This window comes from Heptranchias perlo, chromosome 22 (assembly GCF_035084215.1).
Source record: "Heptranchias perlo isolate sHepPer1 chromosome 22, sHepPer1.hap1, whole genome shotgun sequence".
Lineage (NCBI taxonomy): Eukaryota > Metazoa > Chordata > Chondrichthyes > Hexanchiformes > Hexanchidae > Heptranchias > Heptranchias perlo.
Genome location: NC_090346.1, coordinates 4376914 through 4391924, shown reverse-complemented (window position 1 = coordinate 4391924; position 15011 = coordinate 4376914). Strand labels below are relative to the sequence as shown.

General features: G+C 46.6%; 1 protein-coding gene across 3 annotated transcripts in view; it reads left to right on the top strand.

The window, feature by feature from the left end:
- The window catches only part of tex2l (testis expressed 2, like), a 104177-nt gene that overhangs the window by 64813 nt on the left and 24353 nt on the right, over positions 1-15011 (top strand). For all 3 annotated transcript variants that reach the window (XM_068002843.1, XM_068002844.1, XM_068002845.1), the window contains one exon: positions 12835-12981. In XM_068002843.1, the coding sequence (XP_067858944.1) occupies positions 12835-12981 (147 nt within the window). The remainder of the gene's footprint in view (positions 1-12834; positions 12982-15011) is intronic.

Sequence of the window (15011 nt, the reverse complement as noted above, 5' to 3'; positions counted from 1 at the left end):
AGTCTGACACTCTAATGTTAGAGGCATCAGGCCATGAAAGCTAATAACGATATTATTAGTCCCTTTCTTTCTGTAGGTTGCTAGGTTATTGGGTTATTGCCTAGCAACCACAAGAATATGATAATAAAGTACTCTGAAGTAAGATCAAGTCAGGTAATTGTAGCCAACCAGTGATGAGAAGTACATTTAGCTTGAGGCAAATAATGGGTTAAGACTCTACTATGCACCAAACATAGCCTTCTGTTGAGACAGGCCTTTTAATATTGTTCACATCTATAAGATACTCTCTGGGACTGCTCTTTTAATCCTGGTGCTGTATTTACTTTGTAACTGGGATGTTTCCAGTTTGGCTCATGTAATACTTCATTTTTGAAATCCAGCAGCACAGATGCGATGGGGAGATGCCAAAGGGCAGCGAGTGAGATCACCATGCTGGGATCTTTGGTCGTCTAGAGATGGATGAGGACAACAAAGGGAGCCACACTCTGGCACTATACCAGGCCAGCATTGACACTGGTATGGTGCCATCTGTGAAACAGTAAATAATGCAAAAGATCAGTTAGAGTACATACGACAGTAAAAATAATATAAAGCAGCAAAAAAGCTTGGACCAAGCAAGGGTCATTCATACTTTGAGCCACTCAATGGACTGGACCAATTTGCATGATCTTTGACTTCCTGCAGTTTATTTAATCTCTGGTCGGAGACAGCAGGTATCCTAAGTAAAACTTGGAGGGGGATAATCAATTTGCTGAAAGACAGGAAAGCAAATGATGTCAGGCCGGGAGATGTACTGAGTGGATTGCCCCAGGGATTGGTGCGGGGCCCTGTTGTTTCTAATCTATATAAACAACTTAGCTTCAGAAATGCAATGTGAGTTGGTCAATTTGGGAGATAAGGGAAGGGGAGCGGTCCAATCTGATGAAGCAGCCAAAGAACTACAGCGGGAGCTAAGTAGAAATATGGCAGATGAGATTCAATACAGATACGTACAAGTACAAGGCGGAAGAGGAAATGGGGACATACTTCCTCAATGATGTTGAACTGGCTAAAGGAGAGGCTGAAAGAGATCTGGGAGTGATAGCAAACAGAATGCTGAACTGTAGAGTATAAAACTGAGGCTGTTGTGCTGAATCTGTACGATGCTCTGGTCAGGCCCCACCTTGAAAGTCTTCTGATCAGGACCCACCTTAAGTACTGTGTTCAGTTCTAGTCATCAACAACAACAACTTGCATTTATATCGTGCCTTTAACATAGTAAAACGTCCCAAGGCACATCACAGGAGTGTCATCAAATAAAATTTGACACTGAGCCACATAAGGAGATATTAGGACAGGTAAGAGGTCGATTTTAAGGAGCGTCTTAAAGGGGGAGAGAAAAATGGAGAGATTTAGGGCGGGAATTCCAGAGCTTAGGGCCTAGGCAGCTGAGGGCATGGCTGTCAATGGAGGGGTGAAGGAAATCAGGGATGCACAAGAGGCTAGAATTGGTGGAGCGCAGAGTTCTCAGAGGGTTGTGGGGCTGGAAGAGGTTACAGAGATAGGGAGGGTCGAGGCCATGGAGGGACCACGAGGCTGATTCCTATCAGAGAAACTGAACTATGGTTAAGAAACATTTCTGGGTCCCCCTCTATGACTGGAAGTGTGGCAAGGTGGGACTTCCAGCTGTCAATCTCCTGTGGCCCAGACCCTATCCCAAACACCGGGGTTGGTATCGTTTGCAGAGAAGGGTGAGCGCCTGTACCATTTCCAGCATTACTGTGGTGCCCACCCTGGCACGAGCTTAGAATTTATCAGTGCCACCTTTCCACGACATTTCAGGACTGCCCCTTTGGCCAAAAAACCTTCAAAATTATTTTTAAAATGTACAAATTTAAGTTCCTGCTTTCCAAACATCAATCAATCACTCTGCAGTATCTCAAGGATCTCCTCATAAATTATTTTGCATCCCAGGTGAATCCGTGCTGTACGGTCTCCGTGGCTTTAATTTCCTCTCTATAATGGGGCACCCAAAACTGCACTCAATACTGCAACTGTGGCCTGACCAGTGTTTTGCTCATGGCGGATGAGGTGGCGCTGGTTCACAGGCAGTCAGAGTTCTTTCCCTGTGGTTATGGATAGCCTGCTCTATTAAATACAGAGAAAACACATAGGGCTGGATTCTCCTCCTCGGGGTGGAGAGCCAATGAGGCCAGACTGTCACCCCACCCCTCTGACTGAACTCGTACAGAACTTCTCCCAACTTCCCACTGTAACTTTGACAGACGATCGGCAGAAATCGGAGGAGAGGTGTAATTGGTCGTTTCTCCAGGGGTTACACTGCTCTTTGACGGGAAACCTCCATGGGAATTCCAGATGCCTCCTAATTAAAAGGGGTATTTCTGGCACCTGCCCCTTGGTGAGATTCCACGGTTCCAACAGTCAAGCAAAGCACGCAGCATTAATGGAAAAGTGTTCCAACCTTTAAGGTACTGCTCTCCTCATTCCGCGCCTACATGTCCAGTCACAGCGCTCCCAGCAGGGAGCACACATAAATGACTTTAGTAAGCTGACCCAGCGGGGCCTGCTGCCCACTTCCACTAGTATGAGCACGCTCACGAGCACAGCAATCCCAGGACCACTTCATTCAGGATTGCGGAATTGGTTTTACTACAGGTTAAACCACAACTATAGAACAAAAGGACATAGGTACAGAGTAGTAAGGGGCAAGTGCGTAACTAATATCAGGAAGCTCATCATCACTGAAAGAACGATTAATACCTGGAATGCCTCCCTGGGTAGGGTAATGAGGCAAAATCTCTTGAATCGTTCAAGGGGCAGTTACACGCTGTGAAGGGTAGCGACTCTTTCTATAGAAGGATGCCCTAGATGGGCCGAATGGCATCCCTCATCAGCACTTGTCTTTTTGACCCACACAGAGTTGAAAAAGCTGAAGTTTCTCCCAAAAGTCAAATGATATTCAGTAAAAACTGCGGGATATCAATTTAAAATTATTTTTTATGTTTACAAGACGATGACTTTTGCCGCATTCATAGGGGCTGACAGAATTGGAACTCATGTCCTCACATGGAGGAAGACGACAACCCCATTCCAAGTTGTGGGAATGGGGTCATTATCATATTAGGGGTGGGTGGCCTTCACTGGTAAGAGTGTTTCACAAGTTCCCACCCTGTTCTGCCAGTGGAACGTTAGATGGACATTCAGCCACACTGACAAAGGCCTATTGCGTGTCAAAGAAAAATCTTCAGCTCCTAAGGGGGTCAAAATGCATTTTTATCTCTCTGGGCTCGATTACCTTAGTGCTGGCTGGTTCTGGAGCCTTTCCACGGGCCTCAGTAGAACTTATGCCAGCTCTCGGTTGGTGAGAGTTTCTTTCGGCCTAAAGTTACTTTAGGCTTAAAGTGCAGAGTTGGCAGCAGCCTGAGACCTCCTCCAGATGCACCACCCTGAAGCAGGGGGGCGTATGGAAGGCTCACCTCTTCCCCATTTAGAATTACTTGGGCAGGTTACATGGGGCAGAATCCCTGCTCTCTGCTCTCTCTGGTCCCCGGAATTTCAGGGCCAAAGTGTACAGTGCATACAGTACGTACATTGTGGTAATGAGTGAGCCTTACGGAGCAGCTGGAGTTGTGAACTACCCTGGGACTGATTCCAGGTAGTGACTGTAGTGCTCGTGTGTCCTGCTGCACTCACCTACTGTGCCGGTGTTTGGTAGGTTTTGGTTGTGCCACAAATTCTTGGACAGTTATCCTATTTGGGCAGGGTGGACTGCATCCAGATGCCTGGTGTGTCATGGGGGGGGGGGGGAGGGGGGGCTGCTGTTGATGTGCAGTCCAGCTGCTGGTAATAAGCCAGGAACAGAGTCTAGATTTTGAATAATTTCTCCTGGTTTACTCAGGCAGTAAATTACCTTCTCAGATTGGGCTATTCTCCGATGTGCCTCAGTTGGAGGTCCTAATGCTGCCCCCTTAGCAAGGTGCAACTAATGTACTGCAGTTAAGTGGAAGCCCAAGAGCTTGCCTGTGTTAAGATCTAGGGTGATCAGAATGGGAAAGCCCAGGAGGCAGTGCACTGGTCTGGTCAAATGAGGCGTTTGGAGATTTTATGGATGTCAAACAGCACTTCTGTCAGCAAGGCCGGATCTTTGGGAACGACCAGAAAATATGGAGAATTGTGCCCTCCCCAAGCAGCCTCTCCAACAAACTGTCATGGTTCCAGGGTTCCACCTGTGCAGGTGGGCAAAGGTGTGGTATACCCTGAGGTTAATTTTAACTTGCCCCTTTTTCATTTCTTACAAGCTGGGATTGTGTGCACTCCAACTTTCCATCCATTAATTTGACCTTGCATTATCAGGTGAGGTTAGCTGTTGCATGAGCAGGCGCACGCAGAACCTGAACAACGGCAGCAACTCGGCAATCCATGGGGGCCATATGATCAGCTCATAGTGTCCCCACCCCTTCCTTCCCTATCTTCTTGGTGTCAGCCGTGCCTCAGTGGTAGCCTCTGAGTTAGAAGGTTGTAGGTTCAAGTCCCACTCTAGAGACTTGAGCACATAATCTATGCTGACGCTCCAGTGCAGTACTGAGGGAGCACTGCATTGTCTTTCAGAAAGAGATGTTAAATCAAGGCCTCAGATGGACATAAAAAAATCCCACTGCACTACGTTGAAGGAGATCTGGGGGGTGCCCACAGCGATCTGGGCCAATATTTATACCCTCAACCAACATCACTAAAAGCAGATTATCAGGTCATTATCATATTGCTGTTTGTGGGATCTTGCTGTGCACAAATTAGTTGCCCTGCTTCCTACATTACAACAGTGACTATACTTCAAAAGTACTTCATTGGCTGTAAAGCACTTTGGGACATCCTGAGGTCATGAAAGGCGCTATATAAATGCAAGTTCTTATCTTTTTATTTATGTATATATATACACACACTCTTCGGCAATTAACAGCAAATAATGTCCAGCCTCTCTTTCCCCATTTTCTGTAATATCAATCAATAGGACTATATTCTGTCTAGGACAGATACTGCAGGTCAGGCTGTAGGCCAATAGCTGGCTAGTCACATACGAAGCAGCTTACCATTTCACAAATTTGCATCTCACAGCACTTCAGCATCTTTGCTACTCCCTAACTCGAAAGCAATGCCAGTGAGAATTTCGACATAATTTATTTTGACTGCACCATCATTTTAATTTTAAAATCCTGTGCCCAAATTATAACTTTATCTATAACTCCCCTCAGAATTCGGAGACATCAGGCAAAGATGAGAGACTGTAGCCAAGATATAGAACTGAAGAACAGTGCTGCATTTATCTGAGAATGAAGAATAATTTTGCTGTTAATTAAGTTTATTTGCCACACAATTTAATTGCACATTTCCAATATGCCAGACTAGGTCCCATTCACTCCCATTCTACGGAATTCCTGATAACATTTATAATGAAATGTAAATTGTCCCCATTCACATTGAAATTACATAGAATCACATGGAATTTACAGCACAGAAAAAGGCCATTTCGCCCAAATGATCTATGCCAGTGTTTATGCTGCACGTGAGCCTAATTCATCTCACCCTATCAGCCTATCCTTCTGATTCCTTTCTCCCTCGTGTACCTATCTAGCTTCCCCTTAAATGCATCTATTATATTCAGCACATTAAATTTAGTCAAACTGTTGCCAAACTCTACCTAGGGACATTAGCACATTTTAGGAGTCTAGTTAATTTTGTGCCAAATACACAGTTTGTGAGGTGTTTTTTTATTTATGCTAAAATGCTGAATGAATGATTAATGAGGCACTGGTACAAAGATTTTGTAATTACCCATTTCCAACTGGTGTGGATAGAAATCCTGATCCCAACATCCATTTTCTTGGCAAGTTATTAACAAGGATTCAACTGTGCTTCTATTTTGCCTCCCTCTCTGGGACATTGTTACTGCTGTAATAGTCCAGGAGAAAAACCTCCCCTGGAACAGAACAGATAAGGTGCAGAGCAAAGATATGAGGACTGACCTTCAAATAGAGAAATGCAGGACAAGAGGGACTCCAGCTAACAGGAGGTGATAATAAAAGCAAGAGGCCTAGGTAGAAAGATTAAATTTATCAAATATATTAAAATTCTGTGAAGGCTTACAATTTTACTCCAAATTAAATTTATAACAAAAAGATTGCATTAAATGTGTAGAAATCAGTGCGGATATTTTTACCTGTAATTATACCTTTAAATCAGAAACCCAGTCCTTCGCTTTAATTGTCCATTGCTATTCTGTATGTCAACATGAACTTACAAGACTTTTCATAAGTGATATACGATACACATTTGCAGTAAAACAAAATGATGAGCACACATTGTGTAGGAGGACAATGATTTACTTTTGATTGCAGCTGAATTAAGTAATGGGCCAATGATCTGCTCCTGTATTTGCCTTTCAAAATAAAATGATTGAGTACAAATCATAGTTGGGTCACTGTGGCTGAATACCAGATTGAATATTAAGCCTCCCCTTTTATAAACTGAACTGCAGAACACAAAGCTTCATTATATACTGGGGCTGATAATGTGCTGTTTGGTGCTTGTAGCTCTGCAGAGCATTAATTTTATGCGGAAACATTATCAGGTGTCGAGGCCTGCTGTGCATCCTTTATGCACAGCACATAATAATATTGTAGGGAAGTACCTGTGACACGGAGGGGCTGTGCATCAGATCTACACAGCCTCATTAAAGCCACATCAAAAAATATTAATTAGGTCTTGGCCCTGTAATGAGTTCTCAGTACCTAATAAGCACTCGGATCGCGAAGCACCCATTTCAAATGGGCACAGCTTGGCAAGTTTCTTGAGTCACGTTGGGTGTATTTTCTTTAAGGAATGTAATTTGGTAGTTGCAGGAAAGAGCCATAGTTTGATTCAGTGACTTCACTGCCTAATAGTTGTTTTGCCTCGTTTGCTGTACTGCACGGATTCCCAGGTTCTTGAAGTTGTGTTGCATCTCCCATTTCCAAGTGTGACGCAATGCAGCACTGCTATTGGCTGTCTCATTGGGCATCTCTCCATACCTGCACAGGAGGATGAACAGGAGGATCAGGGGAGACATGAAATGGAGGTTTGTTTACACCAAAGGCAATCGATGAGGACCTGCCTTTATGAGGCCACCCATTTATCCTGGCCAAGGATGAGTATTTAGATATGTCTAAGGAGGCATGACTTTGGAAACCAAGCACAGCCATAACAGAACTTTGCTATCTCCTGCAGCCAGCCCTAGAATCCATTTCCAGTACGTGACAGCACTGAGTAGCAGTCAAGATGACGGCTGCCTTGAAGTTTTTCACTGTGGGATCATTCCAAATGGAAGATATTTTTCAAATGCCTATTAAGTACAAAATAAGCTTTATATTTAATAGGCATCCCATAAAGGTTTTTTAAATGAATAACATGATAAATTGTCAATGTTTGTTAAACTCTGCTAAAGCTTGTAGTTGTGGACGGAAAAGGTAAGCACAAATAAAGCTCGTGGACATTGTCTCTCATTCTACAATTAATTTTATGCAGCAACATTATCAGGTGACGAGGCCTGCTGTGCATCCTGCAGGTAACAGATGTCTTTTGTTTTGGGTGAATGACTTCATTAGTTTCCCAATGGAAAACAGGCAGCAGCATGAAAGAGCCCTGCACTTGTACCGCCTGGCTGGAATACCAAAGTGCAGGGCATTATTGATGGCACTCATATGGCCATATGAGCACCTAACCCCAGGGATGCTTCGTTATGAACGGAAAGGGCTCCATACGATCAGTGTACAGTTGGAATGTGACCACAGGAAGCAAACCATGCACATTAATGCTTGCCACCCCAGTAGCTGCCATGGTTCATTCATTTTGCAGGAATCGATGGTGCCACTATTGAGGTGCCAGGAAAAGTGGATGGATGCAAGTGTGAAACACATGGGTCAAACATGAAGAAAGGTACATAGCTTTTTCTCTTTTATTCATTCATGGGATGTGGGCATCGCTGGCGAGGCCAGCATTTATTGCCCATCCCTAATTGCCCTGGAGAAGGTGGTGGTGAGCCGCCTTCTTGAACCGCTGCAGTCCGTGTGGTGAAGGTTCTCCCACAGTGCTGTTAGGTAGGGAGTTCCAGGATTTTGACCCTGCAATGAATCATCAATGAAGGAACGGCGATATATTTCCAAGTCGGGATGGTGTGTGACTTGGAGGGGAACGTGCAGGTGGTGTTCTTCCCATGTGCTTGCTGCCCTTGTCCTTCTAGATGGTAGAGGTCGTGGGTTTGGGAGGTGCAGTCGAAGAAGCCTTGGTGAGTTGCTGCAGTGCAATGGTACACTCTGCAGCCACAGTGCGCCAGTAGTGAAGGGAGTGAATGTTTAGGGTGGTGGATGGGGTGCCAATCAAGCGGGCTGCTTTGTCCTGGATGGTGTCGAGCTTGTTGAGTGCTGTTGGAGCTGCACTCATCCAGGCTAGTGGAGAGTATTCCATCACACTCCTGACTTGTGCCTTGTAGATGGTGGAAAGGCTTTAGGGAGTCAGGAGGTGAGTCACTCGCCACAGAATACCCAGCCTCTGACCTGCTCTTGTAGCCACAATATTTATATGGCTGGTCCAGTTAAGTTTCTGGTCAATGGTGACCCCCAGGATGTTGATGGTGGGGGATTTGGCGATGGTAATGCCGTTGAATGCTTGAATCTCGATAAAGGATACTGTCTGGATGCTGAAGCAAAGATTCTGGTTTACTGACAATCCGGCAGAGTCCTGTGTACAGACTGGCCAAGATCTCCAAGATTACTGCGCTCTGCTGCACCTTACAAAATGTTGCCGGGCAAAGGGGCATTTCCATGGAGCAGGTTGAGTAAGAAAGCCAGGCTGAACAGATTGCAGAAAAGGAACCAAGATGCAGAAGAATTTACCCCATAGATGATCAGTAAGGACCTGCCCTTATGAGGCAACCCATTTATACTGTCCAAAGATGAGTTATTTGGATATATCTGAGGAGATGTGCCTTTAGAAACTTTGGAGGCGATTTTCTTCCCTATTTTTCAGTGTGATTAGGATGACAGATAGTCAAAATCTTTAAAAAAAAATGTGTGCCGATTTTGTGTCCATGGCCCGTCTGATGCGATTTTTGAGCAGGCCTCAATTTAGGTGGCTAGTGCTTTTGCCCGAAACAGGTGGGGCCTCATTAAAATATTAAAATTGGGGTCCTAAGATACGTTTAGGACTCTGTTGCAATTTTAGTCTTCCATTGGGTGTTGAGCAGCCAGGCCAGCGGAGGCCTGCCCACCGCCTGTCCAATTTACCAATTGCCTATGATCACCCCCTGTGATTCCCAAGGGAGGCCAAGACTGTGCCGTCTCCTGCAGCCAGGCTTGGAACCCACTTCCAGGGCATGACGCCACTATAAGTGTCTGTCAAGATGACAGCTGCTTTGAAGTTTTTTGCCATGGAGTCCTTCCAAACGAGTGGGAAATATGTGTCAAATCTCTCAATCTACAATTCATTGGTGCATCTTGCAGAGCCATCCACAGAACCTGTAAGTGTCAGAAGGCAAGCTCTCATTGAAGATACCTTCACTTAAGTCCCTTTAATATCTGATACAGAACAGTCAACTGCATATGTGCCCAAAACCCTTGCAAATATTTCCCCACCGTTGCCTTCAACTTATTTGAACATCTACAATTGGCACTGCTGTGCTTCTCAATGGCACGAATATCCATTTTTCTCAAATGAACTCTCATGACACCTTACACTTCGAGTTGAGCAAAAGTTATGAACCTTTACAGTGTGTGGGGCAGGTGTGCGCAGTCTTTTTTGACCCCGCCTTGTTTCCCTTTTATCATAATGTATGTGCATGTCTTCTACTTCCTATACATGTGCTCCACCTAGATGCTTCCCCAGTGAGAGGAAGAAATAAGGAGGAAGACTGCAACATGTCAGTGTCTGCTCCCGGGATGGAGATCGTCCAGTACCTCCTCATGCTGCGGTAGGAAATGGACCCTGCAACTACAGACACCATGGGCACTGCATGCTGTCGACAATTAAACAACTAACGGGAGGAGGAGGCTCTGCAAACATCCCCATCCTCAATGATGGCAGAGTCCAGCATGTGAGTGCAAAAGACAAGGCTGAAGCGTTTGCAACCATCTTCAGCCAGAAGTGCCGAGTGGATGATCCATCTCGGCCTCCTCCCGATATCCCCACCATCACAGAAGCCAGTCTTCAGCCAATTCGATTCACTCCACGTGATATCAAGAAACGGCTGAGTGCACTGGATACAGCAAAGGCTATGGGCCCCGACAACATCCCGGCTGCAGTGCTGACGACTTGTGCTCCAGAACTAGCTGCGCCTCTAGCCAAGCTGTTCCAGTACAGTTACAACACTTGCATCTACCCGACAATGTGAAAAATTGCCCAGGTATGTCCTGTCCACAAAAAGCAGGATAAATCCAATCCAGCCAATTACCGCCCCATTAGTCTACTCTCAATCATCAGCAAAGTGATGGAAGGTGTCATCGACAGTGCTATCAAGCAGCACTTACTCACCAATAACCTGCTCGCCGATGCTCAGTTTGGGTTCCGCCAGGACCACTCGGCTCCAGACCTCATTACAGCCTTAGTCCAAACAGGGACAAAAGAGCTGAATTCCAGAAGTGAGGTGAGAGTGACTGCCCTTGACATCAAGGCAGCATTTGACTGAGTGTGGCACCAAGGAGCCCGAGTAAAATTGAAGTCAATGGGAATCAGGGGAAAAACTCTCCAATGGCTGGAGTCATACCTAGCACAAAGGAAGATGGTAGTGGTTGTTGGAGGCCAATCATTTCAGTCCCAGGACATTGCTGCAGGAGTTCCTCAAGGCAGTGTCCTAGGCTCAACCATCTTCAGCTGCTTCATCAATGACCTTCCCTCCATCATAAGGTCAGAAATGGGGATGTTCGCAGATGATTGCATAGGGTTCAGTTCCATTCGCAACCCCTCAGATAATGAAGCAGTCCGTGCCCGCATGCAGCAAGACCTGGACAACACCCAGGCTTGGGCTGATAAGTGGCAAGTAACATTCGCACCAGACAAGTAACAGGCAATAACCATCTCCAACAAGAGAGAGTCTAACCATCTCCCCTTGACATTCAACGGCATTACCATCGCCGAATCCCCCACCATCAACATCCTGGGGGGTCACCATTGACCAGAAACTTAACTGGACCAGCCATATAAATACTGTGGCTACAAGAGCAGGTCAGAGGCTGGGTATTCTGCGGCGAGTGACTCACCTCCTGACTCCCCAAAGCCTTTCCACCATCTACAAGGCACAAGTCAGGAGTGTGATGGAATACTCTCCACTTGCCTGGATGAGTGCAGCTCCAACAACACTCAAGAAGCTCGACACCATCCAGGACAAAGCAGCCCGCTTGATTGGCACCCCATCTACCACCCTAAACATTCACTCCCTTCACCACCGGCGCACAGTGACTGCAGTGTGTACCATCCACAGGATGCACTGCAGCAACTCGCCAAGGCTTCTTCGACAGCACCTCCCAAACCCACGACCTCTACCACCCAGAAGGACAAGAGCAGCAGGTACATGGGAACAACACCACCTGCACGTTCCCCTCCAAGTCACACACCATCCTGACTTGGAAATATATCACCGTTCCTTCATCGTCGCTGGTTCAAAATCCTGGAACTCCCTTCCTAACAGCACTGTGGGAGAACCTTCATCACACGAACTGCAGCGGTTCAAGAAGGCGGCTCACCACCACCTTCTCAAGGGCAATTAGGGATGGGCAATAAATGCCGGCCTCGCCAGCAACGCCCACATCCCATGAACGAATAAAAAAAAATATTTAAGTGCAGTGACAAATGTGGCATCATAGCTATCAATGTTATAACAGTGATTCAAGAGAAAAGCATTACAGGTGCAGCTGGTACTGCCAGTGCATTACAGCTGATGCTACAGCTGATACTGGCATTCAGGGGTCAATTTTAACTCCCTGCTAGGAATGTGGGCTAGCGAGCGGTCGGCCGGTCTGTGAGCGACAGCGGGGAGGCCTAGCCGATTTTAATGGCCGGGCCTTATTATCATTCCACAGGATGGACTCGCACCCAAAGCTGGGACAAATAATAAGGAGGCTGGCGGCCGGGAGCGGGATTTCGGGCGGTAGAAACCCAAAGGAACGGTCCCCGCGAGTAGTGGAGGGCGGCGGGGGAGGGGAGGCGGGTGGGACGGACGTGATTCCAGTATGGGGAAGGGGAGGGAGGCCTGGGAAGTGCTGGCCCGAGCTTTCCTTGTGGGGCCTAGAGGAGCAATCCTGCTTCTCCTGTCCCACAAGGAAAGTTCAAAAAATGTAAACAAACCTACCTTGCTGGGCCTCTACTTTCTCCAGCTCCTGTTCCTGGCAGGTTTGGCTTCCCTGCACAGGCCTGGGGTTAATATTGCAGTCGGGCCCCGATCTGCAGATTTAAACAAGGGCCCTGCTGGCTTCGGGTGGGTGTCCTTCGCGCCCGCAATTTAAAATGGCAGTCGGCAGGACCAGAATGGGAAGCCAGCGGGTAGGTGTCCCACTCCATTTTAACCGTCCCCCCTGTCTGAATTCCCTCCGGGGCAGGTGAGTTAAAATTCCTCAGTTTCAAGTTACTCTGAGATAACTGTTCCTTGAGGGATAAATTGGACAGTCGCGCAAAATGGACAAATGATTCACGAACAAACCAGTCCGTTATAAGCAGCTTGCACTGTACTGAATAAACTTCTTCTTTTGTAACCTGTAAGAAATCCTCTCTGACAAGCTTCTGTTTAACTTCAGTGCTTTTTTCTCGCTCCCTCAGAAGGCCGGTGATGTCCCAGTAGGTGGGGAACCCCAAGTGTCCTGGATAAACGCAGTAATTGGACGGATCTTCTGGGACTTTTTACGGGAAAAGTACTGGGCAGATCAAGTTGCTTACAAAGTTCAGAAGAAACTAAGCAAAATCAGGGTGAGCAGAATGGATGTAACTCACTGATGTGTATAATGGGAATGGCTGCACAGCCTCTCAGGATGAGGGAGACAGGCATCAACCAGCTCTCTCAGATCAAGCACAGCGGTAGGTTCGGTCTGCAAACTCATGCTGCTTTCATACAGCAGTGGAATCATCAACATTACAGCTCAGGTGGAAGCCATTTGGCCCATCGTGTCTGTGCTAACACTTCAAGTGGAATTATTCTTCTAGTAACAAAAAAGATGAAAAACATGACATACATTATAAAAACATGAGATCTGAAGAGAGCTATCTCATTCTACTCACCATTTGGGGAGTTTGTGCAGTCTGAGAAGTAACACGGAGCAGCCCGAGCTGTTACCTAGAGTAACACACTACCTTAGACACCATTGAGAGCACTGATAAGACCAGCAGTCATCAACTCAACTCTGGGCAACAGACATACTAGCTGGCACAACAACAACAACAACAACAACAACTACTACTACTACTCGCATTTATGTAGTGCTTTTAACGTAGTAAAACGTCCCAAACGTTTCACAGGAGCGATTATCAAACAAAAGTTGACACCGAGCCACATAAGGAGATATTAGGTCAGGTGACCAAAAGCTTGGTCAAAGAGGTAGGTTTTAAAGAGCGTCTTAAAGGAGGAGAGAGAGGTGGAGAGGTTTAGGGAGGGAATTCCAGAGCTTAGGGCCTAGGCAGCTGAAGGCATGGCTGCCAATGGTGGAGTGATTAAAATCAGGGATGCGCAAGAGGCCAGAATTGGGGGAGCGCAGAGATCTCGGAGGGTTAGAGTCATAGAGTCATCGAGTTATACAGCACGGATAGAGGCCCTTTGGCCCATCGTGTCCGCGCCAGCCATCAAGCCCTGTCTAATCTAATCCCATATTCCAGCATTTGGTCCGTAGCCTTGCATGCTATGGCATTTCAAGTGCTCATCCAAATGCTTCTTGAATGTTGTGAGGGTTCCTGCCTCCACAACCCTTTCAGGCAGTGAGTTCCAGACTCCAACCACCCTCTGGGTGAAAAAGTTCTTTCTCAAATCCCCTCTAAACCTCCCGCCTTTTACCTTGAATCTATGCCCCCTTGTTATAGAACCCTCAACGAAGGGAAAAAGCTCCTTAGTATCCATCCTATCTGTGCCCCTCATAATTTTGTACACCTCAATCATGTCCCCCCTCAGCCTCCTCTGCTCCAAGGAAAACAAACCCAATCTTCCCAGTCTCTCTTCATAGCTGAAGCGCTCCAGCCCTGGTCACATCCTGGTGAATCTCCTCTGCACCCTCTCCAAAGCGATCATATCCTTCCTGTAGTGCGGCGACCAGAACTGCACACAGTACTCCAGCTGTGGCCTAACCAGTGTTTTATACAGCTCCATCATAACCTCCTTGCTCTTATATTCTATGCCTCGGCTAATAAAGGCAAGTATCCCATATGCCTTCTTTACCACCTTATCTACCTGTTCCGCCGCCTTCAGGGATCTGTGAACTTGTACACCAAGATCCCTCTGACCCTCTGTCTTGCCTAGGGTCCTCCCATTCATTGTGTATTCCCTTGCCTTGTTAGTCCCTCCAAAGTGCATCACCTCGCACTTTTCCGGGTTAAATTCCATTTGCCACTGTTCCGCCCATCTGACCAACCCATCTATATCGTCCTGCAGACTGAGGCTATCCTCCTCGCTATTTACCACCCTACCAATTTTTGTATCATCAGCGAACTTACTGATCATACCTTTTACATTCATATCCAAGTCATTAATGTAGACCACAAACAGCAAGGGACCCAGCACTGGCCACTGTGGAACCCCACTGGCCACAGGCTTCCAGTCACAAAAACAACCTTCGACCATCACCCTCTGCCTTCTGCCACTAAGCCAGTTTTGTATCCAAAGTGCCAAGGCACCCTGGATTCCATGGGCTCGTACCTTCTTGACCAGTCTCCTGTGCGGGACTTTATCGAAGGCCTTACTGAAATCCATGTATACCACATCCACTGCGTTACCCTCATCCACACGCCTAGTCACC